The sequence below is a fragment of the Artemia sp. Qi Xiang Cuo genome, chromosome 19 (genome assembly GCF_049724085.1).
Source record: "Artemia sp. Qi Xiang Cuo chromosome 19, ASM4972408v1, whole genome shotgun sequence".
NCBI lineage: Eukaryota > Metazoa > Arthropoda > Branchiopoda > Anostraca > Artemiidae > Artemia > Artemia sp. Qi Xiang Cuo.
In genome coordinates this window covers 59,282,209-59,302,823 of record NC_142812.1, presented here as the reverse complement: position 1 = coordinate 59,302,823, position 20,615 = coordinate 59,282,209, and the positions used below count along the sequence as shown (strand labels likewise).

The window sequence follows — 20,615 nt, the reverse complement described above, 5'->3', positions numbered from 1 at the left end:
CTTAATATACAATAAAAAAAGAATCGGACCAAGAACTGACCCCTGCGGGACACCACTAGTCACTGGGCGGGACCCTGATTGTATACAAGTCATTTCTACAAACTGGTATCGGTTACTAAAGAAACTCCGTATAAGGTCAAGAGCTTTACCTCGGATCCCATAGACCTCGCATTTTTCCAGGAGTAGGCCATGGTCAACTGTATCAAAAGCCTTCTGTAGGTCAAGAAACACTGTACCAACCTCAAATCCTTCATCTAAAGCTATATTAATTATACTAGTCAAAAATATCAATGCATCCTCTGTATTCCTATATTTTCTGAAACCAAACTGATTATTATTCAACAAATTAAACTTCTCTAAAAAATGGGTCAACCGATTACTAAAACATTTTTCAATAAGACGAGAAATAACTGGCAAGACTGATATTGGGCGATAATTATCCAAATCATTTCTATCACCACCTTTTTAAACCGGTGTCACTCTTGTTTTTTCTAAACAATCTGGAAACTTTCCTTGACGGAAGCAATCATTAATCAGTGATATCAAAACACCAGATATACAAGGGAAAATGCATTTTGGAATTTTTAGGCTCACTAGGTCACTACCGGACGAACTATTTTTCTTACTATAGATGATATCCCTTAACTCATCTAATGTAATCATCTTTAGATGTAGTGATACATTTGCAGGAGATGGTAGAGAAGATCCAAAAGGTGGGTCTTGTGGAGACGAGGAAATCATCTCAGCTATTTGTAGGCCTATTGAAGAAAAATTACTTAGAAACTCATTACATATCCCAGTACAATCTGCAATTATAACCTCACTAACAGTCACTTCAGTTGGTAAAATATTAGACCGCTGACCTATAACATTACAGATTATTTGCCAAGTTTTCAACGGGTTACCTTCAACATCCGTAAACTTCATATTAAAATATTTTTGTTTAGCCTCACAGAGGAAATTACTCAAACAATTCCAAAAGGCACAGTATCGCTCTTTATTCTCATCCATAGGTTTTAAAGCTTGTGACTTAAAGAGTCTATCTCTTTAATTTATTTTTTAAAAAAGGTCATACATTATACATGGTTTGCTCCCAAAATGTTTTCGACCATTTGCATTCTTCTCTACTCCCACTTACTTAGCCATTTCTAAAGGCTTACTACAAAAGAGTGAAAATTTAGTATTTACATCACTCTCATTTCCAAACAGAGATACCCAATCAATATGATCCATATTATTTTTTAGTGTCAATAGGGCACTACGATCAAAAACTACAACTCCTTTACTCCGTTCAGGAGTTTCTCGCTTAGGGATAGATACCTCAAATTCTGCAAAAACACCAAAGTGGACAGGTTCCACATTTACAAGAACTCCTGGTGATCTAAAAGGTGCATTGGAAAAAATATTATCCAAAAGCTTTGCAGACGTCCTAGAAACTCTAGTTGGGATGTTCATCGTCGGGAACAGACCATAAGACATACACAAATTTAATAACTGAGAAGTCACTAAAGACTCCATATCCAGCATGTTAATATTGAAGTCACCTAGAACGAAACTAATTACTAATTTATTTAGTTACTAATTATTTAGTTACTAATTACTAATTTATTAATAATGACTAATTATTACTAATTATTACTAATTTGTACTTTTGCCAGCTGTTCATGAAAATTCTCAAAAAATTCTCGAATAGAACCAGAAGGAGGCCTGTATACAATTACTAAATATGTATCAACATTATTCAATTTGGCTTGTAATTTTAGTGTTTCACACACCATTTCCTTGTATTCACTTAGATCTTCTCGGGCTCTCACATGGAGATCTTCACGAGCATAGGCCGCAAGACTCCCTTGTTGACGTAACTCCCGGTTCCGATAAAACAAAGTCTAGCCAAGCATATCTAAAAGAGAATAATTGTTGTCCGTCGACCAGTTCTCCTTCAAAGCAAACACAATGAAAAGATGAAATCTAGCCAAATTTGCAAAAAAAAATCAAATGTCGTATTAAGGCACTGGCAATTGAAATTAAAAATCCCAAAATCTCCGGATACATCACGCCGACACTCAAAATCCTGAAAATCATAACTAAAAACAAATTTAGAATCCTCAGGGGGGGGTCAAAAGCTGGAACCACAAAGTCCAAATTTTTATTAATACATTCATTAAAATAATTATAAAAATTTACCTTCTTATTTTCCAAATCAATTATACTACGAGCCCCCAGGGGTAGAACAAGATCTCTAACCACTATCTGTTAAAGATCCAAATGGCCTGTGGTGACGAATAGGGCATGTATCAATCACAATTAAAGATAATCTCTCAATTCTCACAACAAAAAATGAAACAAAAATAATCAAAAGAAAAAATGAAAAGAAAAAACACAAAAATAAATAAGGCATAAATTCTAAATAAAGCCAAACGAAGAAAACAATCATTATTAATCACCAAAGAGCACAATACAATCACACACGAGGGTATCCAATCTAAACTCTAACAGCTAATTCAAATTACTTAACTTTACATTACAAACTATAAAAACAAATATATTTTTTCTTGATTAACTACATACAAGCAAAACATTCACTTCTGTTTTCCGAATCGTCCTCTTTGACTACGCTCTCGATAGGCATAGCTAATAACCGGTCTAACAAGTTCAGTAATTACATCATTCTTAAAATACTTAGCGATCAATCCATCAGGGCGTTTGAATTGAACACAAGGTGGGATAGATTTAGAAACCCATGCATCAAAACCTGCATCTCGTAACTGGGCTCGCTTATTAAATAAAATTTTTCTAGCCCGACGTAACTCAGGGGTAGCATCATCACTAAGAAACAATTCCTTGAATGGGCCAATATTCTTATGCTTTAGCTTTTTTGCACTGCGTAATAGACCAATTTTTGTTTCCTTGTCACTCAGTTCAACTTTGAAAATTTTGGCATCCTATCTTGCACTGAATAACTTTGAATGGTGGTACTGTAGACTGTTCTAAACCCACTTTAACAATATCCTGGAACAAAGCAACAGCAACATTTTAACTTTTTCAACCTGTATTCCAAACAATTATGTTTTTACCCCTCTGTTTAATTTCCAGTTTAATAATCCTATCAAAAATTCCAATTCTGCATCACCCGGGACCTTTGCTTCATCAACAAGAACTAATAATTGCGTTTGCGAGAATGTGATCTCATGTGTTAGAACTTTGATTCTACTATCGTGAAAAGCAATTTAAGAACACTGGTCTGACTGGGTTACCTCTTATTTGGAAACACGATCGTCTATTGTTTTTTACTCATTGTTCACCATGTCAAGTTTTCTACCATTTTCTTGGACAGCTTCAAGTACTTTGTTAAAATTCTGTGATAAAGTTTCCACGGTAATTTGGCTGATAGAACTTCCGGTACTAGTAGCTGTAGAATTCAACGGGTTTTCTGAGTCCTCAGCGGGACGATTACGTTTGCGATTACGACCCATACCAATTAAAGTAAAGAGACTTCGCCTACCTCAAAATAAGATCAATTATTTATTTACCCGCTCTGATCTTAAAGTTCTGTTCGCTTTGGCCGTTAATTACTGGCAAGGCTAAAAATATAGCCATGACAGGTAGGACTCAATAATGGCTAATTATCAAACTTGGGTGATAGAAACGGCAACAGGGGAATTTGGGCTTCGAAAATCCGTGAAGTAATCCAACTCCGCCACTGAACACTGATAACAAGCACCGTCGTGTGAACTATGCTGTTACTCGGGCAAGAGCATAATGATAATTCTAAACATTAAACGAGACTTACTCGCAAGGGGTGTGTTTGACTATACCCCGAAAATCCAAAAAACGTGCTGTTTTATAATCCTTTATATTCCAAGTTTTATAATCCTAACGTTGCGCAATTATAATCCTTTTTTTCACTAAAATGTAATTACTATAGCTATTTACTGCATATATTGATCTTCACAGTACGGGAGCTAGATTCATACTGAATGATAAGTACGAGTGTATGTTGTTTAAGGAGCAGGTGCTAAAATTCTAAAATAGTGCTAAAAGGATCTATTAAACTTTCATGAACTCAAGGGGATGTGGGGGGAGAAATGTGTAACATTCTAGGGCCAGCCTGTGTACGTCTTCCTTCATGGGAAAGTTGTATGAACAACAACGCTGGAATAATTTAAAAGTGTGGATATTGGGGCTTCAAAACTCGGTCTCTTAAGTAAGCCCTCCTTTCCCAAACTCGTGAACTTTTGTCAAAAACTTCTGTTGGAATTTTTACCAACAGTCTACCTATGCCAATAAGTATCATCTGTCGACGCAATCTTTGCTTCTGTCGCAATTTTCATATTTGCAGGGGTAATATATTGAAATAGGATGTTGGCATCTCGTCCAAAAAACTTGAGACCACTGAGAAGCCATGGACACATATGGGGGCATTTTGAGAGAGAAGGGGAAATATGAGAAACATTTCGAGAGAGAAGGGGAAATATAAAAACATGAAAACTAACAAATTGTATGAAAGATACAAAAATAGAAGGGGGCTTATTCTGCAATCAGACTGATGGTTGATTTCAAGTTATAGTCAGGGCTAAGAGTATACCTAAATTCATATATAACTGCATATCTTTTGAAATCAGATGAAATACGTGCACATATTAAATTAAAAAGCAATGTTTTGTGTGGATACAAGTCAAGACAGGCTTAAATTTAAAAGGAGCAAATACTACCACGCATTGGAAGAGGACTCCCCCCCCCCCTAAGTGTATTGGCTTAGAGCATATATGGATTTTGAAACCACTACCCCCACCCCCATTCGCGCGTAGTTAATAGGTTTTGTCAAGAGTATATGTAAGTTCGTATGTACATGTATTTCCTTTGGATTCAGTTACAAAAGTACAGACATTGTAAGACAAAAAAAAAACTAAGCAAATAAAAGGATAACCGCTTTGGCCCCCTCCCCTCCCCTAGTGCACTCAAATATAATTTGTTTACTTAAGAAGCTAGAGTTGAAACAAATATTGGGGGTGGGATAGTAAATTAAAATGTGTATTTTACATATTTCCAATTCCTTTTAATATAAGTAAAGGACATTCTGTATCCTAGTTCCTCATCTACGGGTTAATCCGGTGCAATCCATATGTGATGTGTGAATACTTTTTGAATTGTTTTTAATCACAATTTATATAAATATAAGGAAACAATTTGTTTTATTTAATCCGTATTATTGCTCAATTTTATAGGTTTCTGAAAAAGATATTACCCAAAAACGAATTGGAAAGGGAAATCTCATTAATTGAGGGAATTTTGTCAAAACTGGGGAGTCCAATCGTTTTCTGCCATAATGATCTGCTACTTGCTAACATTTTATATGATGCCCAAGGATCTGCTGTGTCTTTTATCGATTTTGAATATGCCGGACCAAACTACATGGCCTTTGATATTGCTAACCATTTTAATGAATTTGCAGGTATTTTATTTTATTCCCTATGATTATAACCATAGAATAACTATTAACTATTTTTGATCGTCTTATTTTTACTGTCAGTGAAGAGTTGCTGGGGAAAGACTGATAAATAATAGCTGTTAATATGCTAAGATTATATTCAGGAGCACCTATTTCGGAAGGGGAAGCTTTTAGGGGATGGCGATTGTCCCAAAAATACATAAAAAACACGTTTTGGTATTATTTAAAAAATCGAGAAAAGCAAAATCGGCCTCTCCCTCATAGATAATGTGAAACACCTTTTATGTGTCTTCATTGGAATTTTTTTTTAATCTTTCTTCTCGCTTACATTTTTATTAATTGGTGACCTTCATCACGACCAAGTATTTTCAGTCGTATTTAGAAACTTAGCTCACCTTAAGTATTTTTACGGCGATCATTTGTTGAAGCAGAAGAAGCATGAACCAAGGGTCAGAAGGCGCACATCTAGGTTTTTTCACTTGATGACTAGCCTGAGATGTTTTCCAACCATCAATTCTGGTAATCTAAATTTGGTTTAACACCCCCCCCCCCCTCTCGTAATCGCCTCTATGAACACCAAGACCTAACGTTTTCGAAAGCCTTGTGAAAGTAAATTAATGTGAATTGGAAAGTAAATTAACGTGAAAGTAAATTTTTGTAGCAATGACAATAGATAGATAGATAGATAGATCGTGTATTTCAAAAAGCCCAAGAGCCATATGCACACAAAAAATATGAAAATAGAAAAATTACCACAGAGCAAATTACAAACACACATTAACATGAATACATAGCGAAAAATACCTTCTGGTAAAATACCAAAAAAATAACTTTAATTCCATATAATTAATAATAATTAATTGTAAAAACAATTCCTTCTTTTTAACCCTTTCTCTATGTACGCACCAATACGAAATATTGTGGTTGGATTACTACTTTGTAAGATATTTGGAAGCAGCAAAACAATCCCATGTAAGTAATTTTCCCTTAAATCAGAGAGCACCGGGCACTTTCGGAGAAAATGGTCCAAATCTTCGTCCTCATCCCTACAAAGAGGACACACATACCGACCATCAGGATGTATTATTCCCCTGTGGAACACCATTGGCCTGCTCTGGATTGGAGGGCAATTTGCCCTAAGCTGAATCCATCGACATAAAATCATAGCCGGTAAATTGAATTTAAAATAAATTTCCTCTCCAAAACTAGGTTTAACTTGATTATAATGATTCAATGAAGCAGAATTTAAAACCAGCCCTTGCCAATACTGAATTTCTTGACCCTCTAAGATAAATCGTACCTGGCTTACTAAATTTGTTGGTAGATCAGGGGAACCAAGACCGTCATTCCGTAAGTAAGCCATTCCCACACTTTCTAGTAATGACCTAATTTGGGATGGCCACGACGTTTTCGAACCATAGCTCAACATCTGATAATTAACAGCACTTACTAGTCTATCTTCATTACACCTAATGATCTTCAACCAAAATCTAAGCATCAAAATAGACCTACGTAGTTTTAACGAAAACAGGCCCATATCACCTTTCAGAACATGTGAATGAGCTGTCTGATATAATCCAAACAGTCTTTTATAATACTGGAGCTGGAGGGACTCCAACTTCTGTGCCGCTTCTCCGCCCCAAATCTCCGCTCCATATTCTAATACTGGTAAAATTTTTGTATTAAATATTCTTTTATGCATTTTTAGGTTTTTAATTCCCATTATCGTCGGATTTCTAAAAATTGCAGACATGGCCACTTTGCCTCTATTAATTAGTTCATCAACATGACTCTTTAAACTTCCATTTTCCGATAAAACAAATCCTAAATGACAGTATACAAAGAAGATATAATAATGTGACTTGAGTGTTTATCTTTCTTTTTTTTTACGATGGAAGGCCCAGGGGTTACAATTCAAAGATGCATTTGCTAATGATATGGCATATCAACTCTTATGCAAGGATGATATTGTGGAAAGTAGAGTCCTTTAACAGATTTTTAGGGTGGGAGGGAGGTGTTCTGTCCTTGGAGTTTAAGATTTTAATGATTTCTCCGATATTTTTGTATCCATATTTGAAATCATAGCAAGATCCAGGGTTTCCGCTGAATTGAATTTCCGCTTAATATGAAGTAATTATTCAATATAACTTTTTAATTTTCTTCTTAAATATAATTAATCCTTTATTTAATGATCATATTACAACTATTATTTATGTTCTGGGTAATTAGATATAACTACAATTTAGGTAATAATTTAATTAAGTAATCATATTAATTTAAGTGCCTAAATTTAATAGGTAATTAAAAATTTGGAGGCTTAACTACCTTCTAGTAAACTATTACGGTGGTAGGCTCTAGAATGAGAATCTCACAGAAACTATCCAGGAACAGTTGGATACTAATCAGGAGAGTTTAAAATTTGACAATGTAAAAGATGGATGGAATGATTTTAGGAAAATAGTTTGTGACGTCGCTGATGGTTTCCTAGGGAATGAAGTTAGAGACGCAGCTAGGAATATTTGTGAAAATCCATTATGTTTAATAGAGAGGGGGGGGCTTGTACAGGAATTGTTTGAATGATAGATCACCTAAAAATAAGAGGAATGTAAAGAAAGTGAAGAAAATATTAAAATATGAATTAAGGAGGTATCAAGCGGAGGCCATGGATAAAGTTGCTCAAGATCTAGAAGATGCAGCCAGAGGGCATAGTAGTAAAATATTGTACTGGTATGTTAATAAAATGAAAGGGAATAGTCAATCTCTACTTTTCCCAGCTAAAGAGAGAAACGGGGATATAATTAGTGATAAGGAAAGAGTTAAAGAGAGTTGGGGTGAACATTTTTCACTGTTTTAAACCTTGATAGAATTACGGGAAAAGATATAGAAAACAATGAGAAAGTTCGTGAGACATCGGGTGTGAAGGAAAATTTATTTTGTGAGAAGAATAATTGATAGTACTAAAAGAATTAAAAAATAATAGCCCCCACCCCCCATGCTGATAATGTGGTAAGCGAATTTTTTAAATTTGGTGGTTTTGAGGGTAGAAATAAATTACTGAAGATTTTGAATTTTTGAAAAAGGGGAAGTACCTAGCGATTTTAGGAAAACTCTAACTGAACCCCTCCATGAAAGGTGATAAGAATGTGTGTGGTAATTATAGAGGTATTAGCCTCTCTAGGAAGCAAATTACTTAGTATGATGATATTTTTTTAGACTTAAAGATGCTGTAGATTAACTTTTAAGAGAACAGTGTGGTCTTAGGAAGGGAAGAGGAGGCGTCGACTAAATTTTCACTCTTAGATTAATGATTGAGAAGTGCCTGAGTCGTCAAACCCTTTTAGTTTTCAGTTTTATTGTTTGTGAGCAGGCATTTGATTCAGCTGATAGAAGAGTCTTTAGAGAAGGTCCTATCCTTGTATGGTATTAAATTGAGAAAACAATTTTTTTTTCACTGAAAGTAAGGAGCAACATTAAAACTCAAAACGAACAGAAATTATTCCGTATTTTAAGGGCCCCCCCCCCCTCAATACCTCGCTCTTTACACTAAAGCTTTTAGCGCATTTTAAAAAAGCATCCTATTCTAATTAAATGACCCTTGTGGTTTAGGAGCCGTTCTTACAAAATTTGGACAAACAGTCAAGCTTTAGCGTAATGAGCAAGGTATCGAGGGGGGTGACCCCTTCATATACGGAATAGTTAATATCAAATTTGGTTTTTTAGGGTTTCGATTACTATTGAGCCGTGTCATTCTTTACTTATAGTTCGTTACCGTGAACTGTCTGATTCCATATAAAGAAAGCGATTAGAGCTATGTACGAGAATAATGCCCGTGCCACATTATAGTCAGAGGTGTCGATAAAATCAAAATTACGCACAACTACAGCGCCAAATACGTTAATGCCCGTGCCACATTATAGTCAGAGGTGTCGATAAAATCAAAACTACGCGCGACTACAGCACCAATTACGTTCGCTGTTCGTAATTTCTCGAGTTGAACATTGTTCAACTTTCAAGCATAAATTTCTTGACTGACCAATCAGAGTCAACGCTTAAGGCATACTTTTTTTAAACTAGAAAAGATGGAAACTTGGAGCAGTGGTTTTTCTATCTGGGAAAGGAATCTGGCTAAAGTTAAGAAGACTTAGCATTATTACAGAACAGTTGGATACAAATTACCGTTGGAGCAAACTCTTTAAACTAATTTCTTGCAATTTTAATTTTTTGCTTTTTAAATACAAGTGTGACATTAAAATCAAGAAAATTGCCATGTCATTCATGATATTTGGCTTTCTTTATCGATAGATGTGACCACGATGTAGTATGGGCATAATATTGCTGCGTTTAAGGTAGGTAGGAAATGAGGTTAGTAGCTGGTTTCGTATTAAATCAGGAGTTAAGCAGGGTTGCGCCCTATCGTCATTTATATGGATAATTTTGATGGATTTTGTCCTAAGGAATACAGCAAAGGCAATGGAAGAGCACAGAATCAATTAGGGAAATAAAACTCTCCTAGACTTAGATTCTGATGATGATTTAACCATCCTAGATGAAAATGTTAGCAAAATATATGAATTTTTTGAGGTTTTGCGAGTTCAGGAAAATTAATGTGAAGAAGAATAAGTCGCTAAGTGAAGGTAAAGAGGTGGTTTTGGGTATCGAGAAGATCGATCAAGTGGATAGGTTCACTTACCTTGGTAGCAAGGCCGTATCCTGGGGGGGGGTTACCCGTTTTGAACCCCCCCCCCCCCCGAAATTTTTTGACCGACTCGAAAATAAGTCGAAAATTAGTAAAACCTAGGTAAAAATCAGTAAAATTAGTCGAAAACTGAGTCAAAAATTAGTAACCCCCCCCCCGAAAAAGTCAAAAATTAGTAAAAACCCCCCTGAACAAAAATCCTGGATACGGCCCTGGTTGGTAGTATAATTAGTGAAAGCGCTGGGAACAGTGAAGATGTTAAAAGTATATGAGTTAAAAGTACATAAGAATATGTTAAAAGTAGAATAGCCAAGGCCCTAGGTATTTTTTTTAGAGTTTGGAACAATAGGAAGATAAGTCTGCCAACCAAGATTAGAATATTAGAAGCTACAGTGATGACAGTGGTCAAATATGGCTCTGAAGCAAGGGCGCTCTGACAAACAGAGGAGGATTTTCTAGACGTTTTCCAGAGAAATAGCTTACGGATTGTTGGGGTACCCGACTTGACCGCATATCAAACATTAAGCTGTACGAAAAATGTGGTTCAATCCCACTTTCTAGGGCTATAATAAGAGAAAGGATGAGATGGCTAGGACACGTTCGACAGATGGAGGATGACAGATTGCCAAAGATTGTTCTTGTCGGCCAACCGTCTAGGGTCAAACAAAAACCAGTAGCCCCCGATTTGGGTGGGAGGATGTCTTAAGGAAAGATCTAAGGGAAATAGGAATGTCTCGGGAGGATGTAAATACGGAGGCTTTGAATGTATTGGAATGAGGGAAGAGTGAGCGTATCTGTGTTGGCCTCAGGTGTCTTGGTGCTGCAGTGAGTGGTTAGCTGTAGTAGTAGTAGTAGTAGTAGCAACGAAATATAACTTAATTACATATAATTTATTCTTAATTCTCTTTCAATCATCTAGATCAAAGTTTTAAAAATAATAGTGATATTTCTTTGTTCAAGAGAGAAATAAAAGAAATCCTTTTTAATAAGTATAGATTTTAGTTCTTTTGTTCTTTTTTTTGGGGGGGGGGGGGGTGACGTATGAAAAAATAATTGAGTACCTTATTGTGGCCTCTCGGGGTATTATTTTAATAGTATAGTTGAATTTGTTTGTTGTAAGGTTTATGGTGCCGATTAGGTCGTACTATTGGTTTAAATTTTTTTTTCTTTGTCCTGTGTTATTTTATAATGTATTTTTGCCACCCCCTCGGACAAGTTTTTTTTACTTCTCGGGGTGGCTGTTGTTACGGTTTTTGTTTTCTTTGGTTTAATAAATATATATCTCTCTCTATATTATTCAACGTTGCACAGTATAACTTAATTAATTATAATTTGTTCTTAATTCTTGTTAGTATTCTCCATAACTATAAGTAAATTAATTATAAATATCCTGCTTAAATTAATCAACATAACATATTGAATCTCAGTTATTGACTAAGTTTATTTGGATCCAACCTGAAATTTTCCAAAATTTGTTAATCCAAATCAAAAACTAGAAAACAGAGATTAAAACAAAAACAATTAATTTTTATATAGTTTTTCATAGTTAGTGTAGCCTAATGATTTGACGGTTAACGCTAAATGGCTTTTATTGTTTGTTACTCAGAGATGAACCTCATTCTTCTATCTTGTTACTTGTATATGCTTATTGGTAGATGCGAGAAAGTGGCCACAATTAGGATAATTTATTTCATTACTTGTTGCTCAGGGACCACCTAAAATAAAATTTTGCGCTGTATCGTGATAATACTAGCTAATAAGTTCCTTGCTTATATGGAATAAGGAGTTCTGTCAATTTTAAATTTGCTTAGTTCGGAATTAAAGTTTGATTCCTTGTTTTAAATTAAATTAGTAATGAAATTCCCCTTAAAAGTACTTCAGACGTGAAAAACTTCTGATGTACGCCAGTTGATAGCAAGTTGCCGACAGGGACATGTGCTGGAGGAGGGACGTCCCTTCCCCAATGTTTTCAGCCAGTCGGATAAAAAATTTGAGTTATCAAAATAGTGGCACGGAGCGCCGCTTTTCAACTTTCCCAATTTTTTTAATTGGGGCAAAGGGGCTGATGGAAATATATGACGTGAAATCAATAAAAGGAGATCAGTCTCAGTTCGTAAAGAAAAAAAAATGAAGTAATTTTAACAGCAATATCAGCAAATCAAACGGTAAAGATTTCCAGCCTGTCTGTAAAATTCATCCCCCCCCTCCCAATTTGACTAGTGACGCCTCTGGTTGGTACCAGACCAAGTCTTAATAGTTACTTAGGAAATAGTTACCCGTACTTCTTAGTCCCAGTCTGTTATCTCTGTGCAATTCAATCATAAGACAAGTCTTTTACAGTTACCACCAAATTTATATTTTCAAATTATTTTCTTTAACCTTTATCTTACCCTGATATGATATCTTAACCGCCAACACACGAAAAAGGAATTAAAATAAATAAAGATGTGAAAATGAATAAATATGTAAAAGAATATGTAAAATATCTGCACCATGCATTCTGCCTACAATTTGAAATATAGGTAGAATATTCCAAAATTCCTTCTTTTTTCATTATTTGTATTTGCCATAGCTTGTCTTTGGCTGCTCAATTATCCGTGAGCTGGGGATTTTCTGGGGGGAGTTTCACGGGTGGATTTCCAGGGAAATACACCTGGCACCTGCCCTGACATTCATATTGTCTTTTTTCTGTAATAATTTTGTTTTTTTCTTTCCCTTTTGTTTTCTAGGTGTTGATACCGTAGATTATAGCCTATATCCCAGTGATGAATTTCAAATTGAGTGGTTGAAGGTTTATTTACGTTATTACAAGAGTCTCAAATGCAGTTCTGAAAATGTTTCCATATCACATGAAGAAGTCACAATTTTATGTAAACATGTTCGTATTTCTGTTCCTTCATTAATTTTCTTTTCCATTGATTAGACTTATTGTCCTTCACTAATTTTTCTTTCACACTAGCCCATAGATTTATCACCTGAATAGATACTAGATAACTCAGAAAAAGCAGTGTAATACGCCGACAGGTAAATAGCCATAGGCTTACTACATCTAACAAGAATACTATTTATAGAACGTCTACTTTTGCTGTTGAAGAAAAAGTGCAAGGAATTTGCCAAAAGTAGTCTGTATTATATTGTAAGTTAATATGTCTATGGTCCAGACACGAGAGCATTTTTACCGCTCTAGAATCTGGATCTTGCTGAATCCGACTAATTTTGCCATACCGCTACCAGAACAAAGTTCTGCAGCCATAAGAGGCATCTGCTGTCATTATAAAAAAAGAAAAATGTGTATTTCCTGGTCCTACAGGAGAGCAACACAATAAAAATCTTCTATAGAATCTTCGTAGGATTGAATCGTCTAGAGAATATACCCATGGGGAGGGATTTTCCGGAGATGGAGCCATTATTTAAAAAAGATCAGAAATTAAATATAAAAAAAACAGTTTCAAACTGAAAGCAAAGAGCAACAGTAAAACTTCAAACGAACAGAAATGATTATCTATATGAGGGGGTTTGCTCCTCCTCGACACCTGGCTCTGCGCTAAAGTTTGAATTTTAAGTTTGAAAATCTTCTATAAAATACTTATAAAATCGTATTTCCTCCTGGAACCCTTGGAGAAATGTTCTGACTGTATAAATGGATGTCAAACAATATGCTTTATGAGGGTTTGTAAAAAAAAAAAAAAAAAAAAAACTTCACTTTAAGTGGTAATAGTATGTAACTAAAGGTCAAAGGCCGGCTAAAGGTCGTAACTAGTATTTTTACACTCCAAAGATAATTTAAAAAAACTGTATTCTAAGTAGTTCTCAAATAGGATCACCAAGGCAATGTAAGTTTTATCATTCCTTCATGCTCCCGCTGTGCGTTATGTTACCCTGCTAGTCCTCTCCTTGAATTACCGAATCTCCTTATTTACTCCTTGAATTACTCCTTAATTACTCTTTGAATCTCCTTGAATTACTGAATCTCCTTATATCTAACAACGGTCCTACCTTAAAAATGGAGTGAGTTCTACAATGTTATCGAAAGCTGCAGGGTCGTATCTGAGATTTTTGTCTGGGGGGGGGGGATACAAAACTTTAAAAAACGAATCAAAAATGTATTTTATGCATGCTTATTAGGTTTTTGCGAGTGGGACAAACATTTGAGTGGGGGGATTGAAACCCCTAAACCCTCCCCTGAATATGGCCTTGGTCAGGTACAACCTTTTGGCGTTATAATGACAATTGTACTTTGTAGAAAGCTGCAAAATCGGTATTTGCGCTTTCATAAGGACTGGTAAGGTTTGGTAAGCCCTAGTGGTAATTTTTCTTGGCTAGGAATTGACTGGCATGGCGAGCAACCCTTAGTGGCAATTATTATTGGCTATAAGTTTTCTAATATGAAATTCAGACTACTAGTATCTTACCCAAATAAGAAAATCCTTGGAGGGGGTAAAGTATGAAATTTAAATGTGTTGGGATGGAGAGGAGTGCAGCTGTGTTTACCTCGGGTCACTAGGTGCTGCAATGAATTGTTAATAGTAGTAGCAATTGTAGATTCAGTATTATTGCGACTTAACTGATTGACTGTCAAACAACATTGACAAACAAATCAAATTCAGGGTTGATTTTCAAATAATTTAAATCTTCAGCCAAATTTTACAGTTTTTAGACCATAGAGTATTATAAGCCACAGCTCCACTTTCCATTTGTATCCACAGTTGGTATTTTTTGGAGTTAGGACATTAAGACACACAAAGATCCAAAAATAATACAATTTATTTTAAAACTAAGTGGAAAACCAAACAGGTACGTAATTTTCTATGGTGCAGGGGGGGCAACTGTCCCTCCAGACTCCGGTTTTCCCCTTGCCTGAAATTTAGCGTCTTCAAAAACCTTGTCAAGACCAGGTATGCCTACATAATTCAAGCATCAATAGAAATAGATCAGTTTTATTTAGTATATCTTTGTCTTTATGGTACTATATGGGTCATTTTTCACTGTCATTTTCACTTGACTTGGGAGAATCAACTTCAACTTTGCCCCCCACCCCCACAGTAATTTAACAAAATTATGCCACTGAAGCCAAATGCAGACAAGTTTTGCTTGGCGATTTTCTAGTGTTCTTGATGACTATAATTAAGACGATTCATTTTTCACATCAATTTTCTGAATTCATAACGTTTGATAAATAAAATTTCTGAGCAGAGATGATGATCTTGTCTGGAATATATACAGTATTTTCTGGTTTTCACTGACTGAAATTTTCATCCTTTATTGGTTAGTCTTTTTTCCTATTTTCCGACATTTTGCAGCGTGTCTTGACGTCTCCACAGGTAGAGTGTAACACTTGGCCTTTAGATTAAGATTCATAGGCTCACAATCACGCACACCCTGACAGTGAGCACCTGGCCCCCGGAAAATTATGACAAAGTCGAAGAGAAGATAGCACTTTAAGTATAACATAGAGATTTAAAAATTGCCAACTGGGAAATTTTAGTAAAGGTTTACGTTTAGAGTTTTTGTAAAAAACAAGAGAAAATCTTAGAATTGCATAAAGGAAATGCATGATTTGCTTTATGCTTTGAGAGAGTAGAATTTGCATCGTAAAACAATCTGTAATTAGTACTAGAATAGCAATGAGTCTTAAGTTTCATTATCAGGGTTTTGTGTCAGTTTTTAAAATTGGTTTCAAGTTAAAATTGTTCTCAAGAACAAATAGAAGCAAAAAAATGTACAAGGAGCTCGCAAAAGCACATCCTGTGTGTAGTTTATTACAAATGCATGCGTCTATGCTCTAATCTCATTTAAATAACTATAAATATCCTTCTTGATTAACTAATTTGTGGCTTAAACGAGACCCCTTTTTCCATAGTTTGTTCTTGCTTTTTGACAAGAGTTATTTCTCTCCGTTCCTAGAACTATGTTGGATGACAGTGTTGCCATGTTTAGTAAACGATCAGTTTATTAAACGATCATATTATTTGGCAACGCTGTCAGATCATATATCCTAGAATATCCTAAGCTCTAATCTCTAATAATTAAGCTCTAATAATTTATGATTAATTGGCAAGTTATTTTTAATTCTATTCAATTTCTTTTCTAAAGATCAGATGTTCTGAATAATCTTGCCTTTAGCAAGCAACGCTCGCGAAATATTTGTGGAAGAAAATACAGACAGACTAACACAAGCTCTAGAGGTTACTGGCTAACAAAAAATCGCTTAGTTGGATAACTGTATTATATGATTTTTGTCTGTGTCCTGCACACAGGTGTGAACGAGAAAATGCAGTATTAGGAAATGGTGGGAGTTTTTTTTTTTTTTTTTTTTTTTTTTTTTTTTTTTTTTTGCAATGTGACACAAGTCACATCCGCATGATTTTGAAAGTGCAATCATGATTTGCACTACCTACTCTTCAAGACACTGATTATCCCCATTGCCATTTACGCTTGTGAATCATGGACCCTCAAAACAGATGACCAACGTCGCCTAGCTGCATTCGAAACAAAGTCACTTCGCCGTATTGCGGTCATTACGTACATGGACATGGTCTCTAACATAGGCTGTTCGAAAACCTCAAGATCAAACACATCATACTTGACAGAACAAAACTGCCACAACTCAGGTGGCTAAGCCACATCCAGTATATGGAACATTTCCGGCTTCCGAAAATAGTCTTCCGTGGTCGCGTGCATGGTTCTTGCCCCATAGGTCGGCCCCCGAAGAGATGGAAAGATAAATTTTTACACTCAACCTGCCGCAATTTCTACGCCTGTCTGAAGATAGATGCTCATACAGACGCCACATCAATAACATAGTAAATGAAGACAACCTTCGAGGATGGATTGGACTTAAGTCAGTAAGTCAATCATGATTTCAAAAGAAAATTAAGTTTATTGTTCGATGTTTAATTCTTTGACATCTACTTAGAGAAATTGTTTAGACATAAAATAATATTTTTGGGTATTGTGTGCCAGTATTTCTTCAATATTTTCTGTTGTTATGAAATTGTTGTCTAATTTACTTTCATTCTATATCAGGTGAATCTCTTTAGTTTGGCATCACATTTTTTCTGGGCTCTCTGGGCATTAGTACAAGCAACTCAGTCAACCATCGATTTCGACTTTTTAGGGTAAGTCCTTTTTTTAATTTTAAATATTAATATATCTCCTAAAATGTTTGAAAATAGATTTTACAGTAGTTTATAAAGTAATGCGGCTGATGTCTGACTGCTAACAATTTAACAACAATTATTAACAATTCAACTAATTTAATTGTTTCCTGATGCCCGACTGCTAACAATTTAACAACAATTACTAACGATTTAACTAATTTGATTGTTTCCTGCTGTCCAACTGCTAATAATTTAACAAAAATTACTAACAATTTATCTAATTTAATTGTTTCCTGCTGTCCGACTGCTAACAATTTAACAACAGTTACTAACAATTTAACTAATTTAATTGTTCCCTGTTGTCTGACTACTGACAATTTAACAACAATTATTAACAATTTAACTAATTTAATTATTTCCTGATGCCCGATTGCTAACGATTTCACAATAATTACTGACAATTTAACTAATTTAATTGTTTCCTGCTGTCCGACTGCTAACAATTTAACAACAATTACCAACAATTTAACTGTTTTCAGATGCCCGACTGCTAACAATTTAACAACAATTACTGACAATTTAACTAATTTAATTGTTTCCTGCTGTCCGATTGCTAACAATTTAACAACAATTATTAACAATTTAACTAATTTAATTGTTTCCTGCTGTTCGACTGCTAACAATTTAACAACAATTCCTGACAAGTTAACTAATTTAATTATTCCCTGTTGTCCGACTGCTAACTATTTAACAACAATTATTAACAATTTAATTAATTTAATTGTTTCCTGCTGTCCGACTGCTAACAGTTTAACAACAATTACTGAAAAGTTAACTAATCTATTTGTTCCCTGTTGTCCGACTGCTAACAATTTAACAACATTTATTAACAATTTAACTAATTTAATTGTTTCCTGATGTCCGACTGCTAACAATTTAACAACAATTACTGACAATTTAACTAATTTAATTGTTTCCTGCTGTCCGACTGCTAACAATTTAACAACAATTATTAACAATATAACTAATTTAATTGTTTCCTGATTTCCGACTGCTAACAATTTAACAACAATTACTAACGATTTAACTAATTTAATTGTTTCCTGCTCTCCGACTGCTAACAATTTAACAACAATTACTGTCAATTTAACTAATTTAATTGTTTCCTGCTGCCTGACTGCTAACAATTTAACAACAATTACTAACAATTTAACTAATTTGATTGATTCCTGCTGTCGGACTGCTAACAATTTAACAACAATTACTAACAATTTAACTAATTTAATTGTTAACTAACGATTTAACAATGTTTACTAAAATGTGATGGATAAAAAATTTTCGACAAGCAATCCTCATAAGAGTATAGGATAAAAATGGGGGAAAATACAAGCTTGAAACAAAATCTAGTATAGCCTACTAAACTAGCCTATCTTTGGAGGAAGAACCGGTCATGTTTTAATAGTATACATTCATCGGGCGGTAATACGGTATACGGGTGGTATACGTTCATCGGACCTTAATATTTGCTAATATGGTTTTACAAACAACCAGTTTTCTATATGAGGGCCCTTAGAATATATGCCCTTAGAAAATAAGCCCTTTATATGCCCTTAGAAAATAAGTAATACTATTATTGGTACATCAAAATATGATACAAAATAAACTCATAGAATTAAAACACACTTTTTAAAAGAAAGCATAGGAGTTGTCTTTCTTTTTTTGGCTCTTCGTAGTGTTGGCCTCAGGCGATCTAGAATCCTCTGAAGAAGATATCAGTTGAGATCAAAATATATATATATATTTAGAAAAAAAAGGAAATTTTAAAATTAAAGAAAAAAAGCAATCAAACTCAACAAATACAATTGCTACACTGTGAAGCAACTTACGGAAATAGAATATATGGTAAAGAGCCACTTCTCTGAACAATCTATGTGCTTTGCATATTTTTTTTTTTTTTTGGTATGGTGGCAATGGGCCTTTGTGGCCAAATAATAGAATAATACTAATATGTTTTACATGCTTTACGAGCTTTTCCCAGAAAATGAGTAGTTTTAGCTCATTTCTGAAAAAAATGGGCCAGTGAATTTTGAATGCTTCGTAGTGCGTTAGAGGCAAGGCTCCATCCAGGATTTTTGTTCAAGGGGGTGGTGGTTGCAATAAAAAAAAAACAAGCTCATGTTTCGTTCAGGGGAGTGGGTCCTTAATCGTACTAAATAAAAGTCAGGAGCAACATTAAAACTCAAAAGAACAGAAATTATTCCACATATGAAGGAATTGCCCCCTCCTCAATATCATATTCTTTAAGCTAAAGCCTTTAGCACTTCTAAAAAAAAACTTCTTGTTCTAATTAAACGACCCTTGTGTTTCATGAGCTGCTCTTAAAAAACTGGGACAAACGGTAAAACTTTAGCGCAAAGAGTAAGGTATTGAGGAGGGGGGCAACCTCTTCATAAACGGAATAATTTCTGTTTGTTTCGAGTTTTAATGTTGTTCCTTACTTTCAGTTGAAGAAACTTCTTATTTTATTTAATTTCTGATCGTTTTTCAAATAATGCCGGTAAATCTGCCTCACCCTCCATGAAAAGTTCCTAGATACACCTCCCCCCTTAAAATTCCCTTCGGACAATTCTATCTTCGCTGAAAATTCCTCTCCCTTCTCGGTAAAATTTCTTGTGGATGATTCAGCCTGAAAAATTTCCCTTACTACACTTTCATTTGAAAAAGACCTTAATTTCTAATCGTTTTCTCATCACTACGGAAATCCTCCTTCCGTGGAAATTTTTACCCGGAAATCCAGTCATGCTGAAAATTTTCGCCGGACAATGCCCCCGGAACATCTCCACATGCAAAATTGAGCTGGCAAAGAGAAAGTAAGACAAATAAAAAGAATTTTGTACAGGAATTATGTCCCCCAATTATAAAATTTTCCTCTCAACGGAAAATCCTCCCCATGGAAGCCCATCCCAAGTACAAAATTCCCCCCCAAAAAAAATGTCTGTACACTTCCCAATAGCAAATACTATGCACAAACAATGGAAAATTTTCATAACTTACAGGCTTTTCCCCAACCACGGGCTGTGGCGGGTCGTTTTACCCCTAAAGGCATAGTTATTGGATCTTCCAACTATGCTGAACAAAATGGCTATCTCGGAATTCTGAGTGGACAACTTTGGGCTGGAGGGGAGGGGGTAGTAGCCCTCCAATCTTTTGGTCACTTAAAAAGGTCGCTAAAACTTTAATTTCAGATCAACTGCACTGCCTCCCGATTATCTAGGACTGTTATTTTGATATGATCATCCCTTGGAAAAAAAAAAAAAATAAATACACATCTGTGAACTTTCTTCTGGCAAAAATTGAAAAATTCCACATT

The 20,615-nt window shown here is 35.0% G+C and overlaps 1 protein-coding gene across 2 annotated transcripts in view; it reads left to right on the top strand.

The window, feature by feature from the left end:
• The window catches only part of LOC148941062 (ethanolamine kinase 1-like), a 50,371-nt gene that overhangs the window by 26,413 nt on the left and 3,343 nt on the right, over positions 1-20,615 (top strand). For both annotated transcript variants that reach the window (XM_089105670.1, XM_089105669.1), the window contains 3 exons: positions 5,226-5,452; positions 12,875-13,023; positions 17,172-17,263. In XM_089105670.1, the coding sequence (XP_088961796.1) occupies positions 5,226-5,452; positions 12,875-13,023; positions 17,172-17,263 (468 nt within the window). The remainder of the gene's footprint in view (positions 1-5,225; positions 5,453-12,874; positions 13,024-17,171; positions 17,264-20,615) is intronic.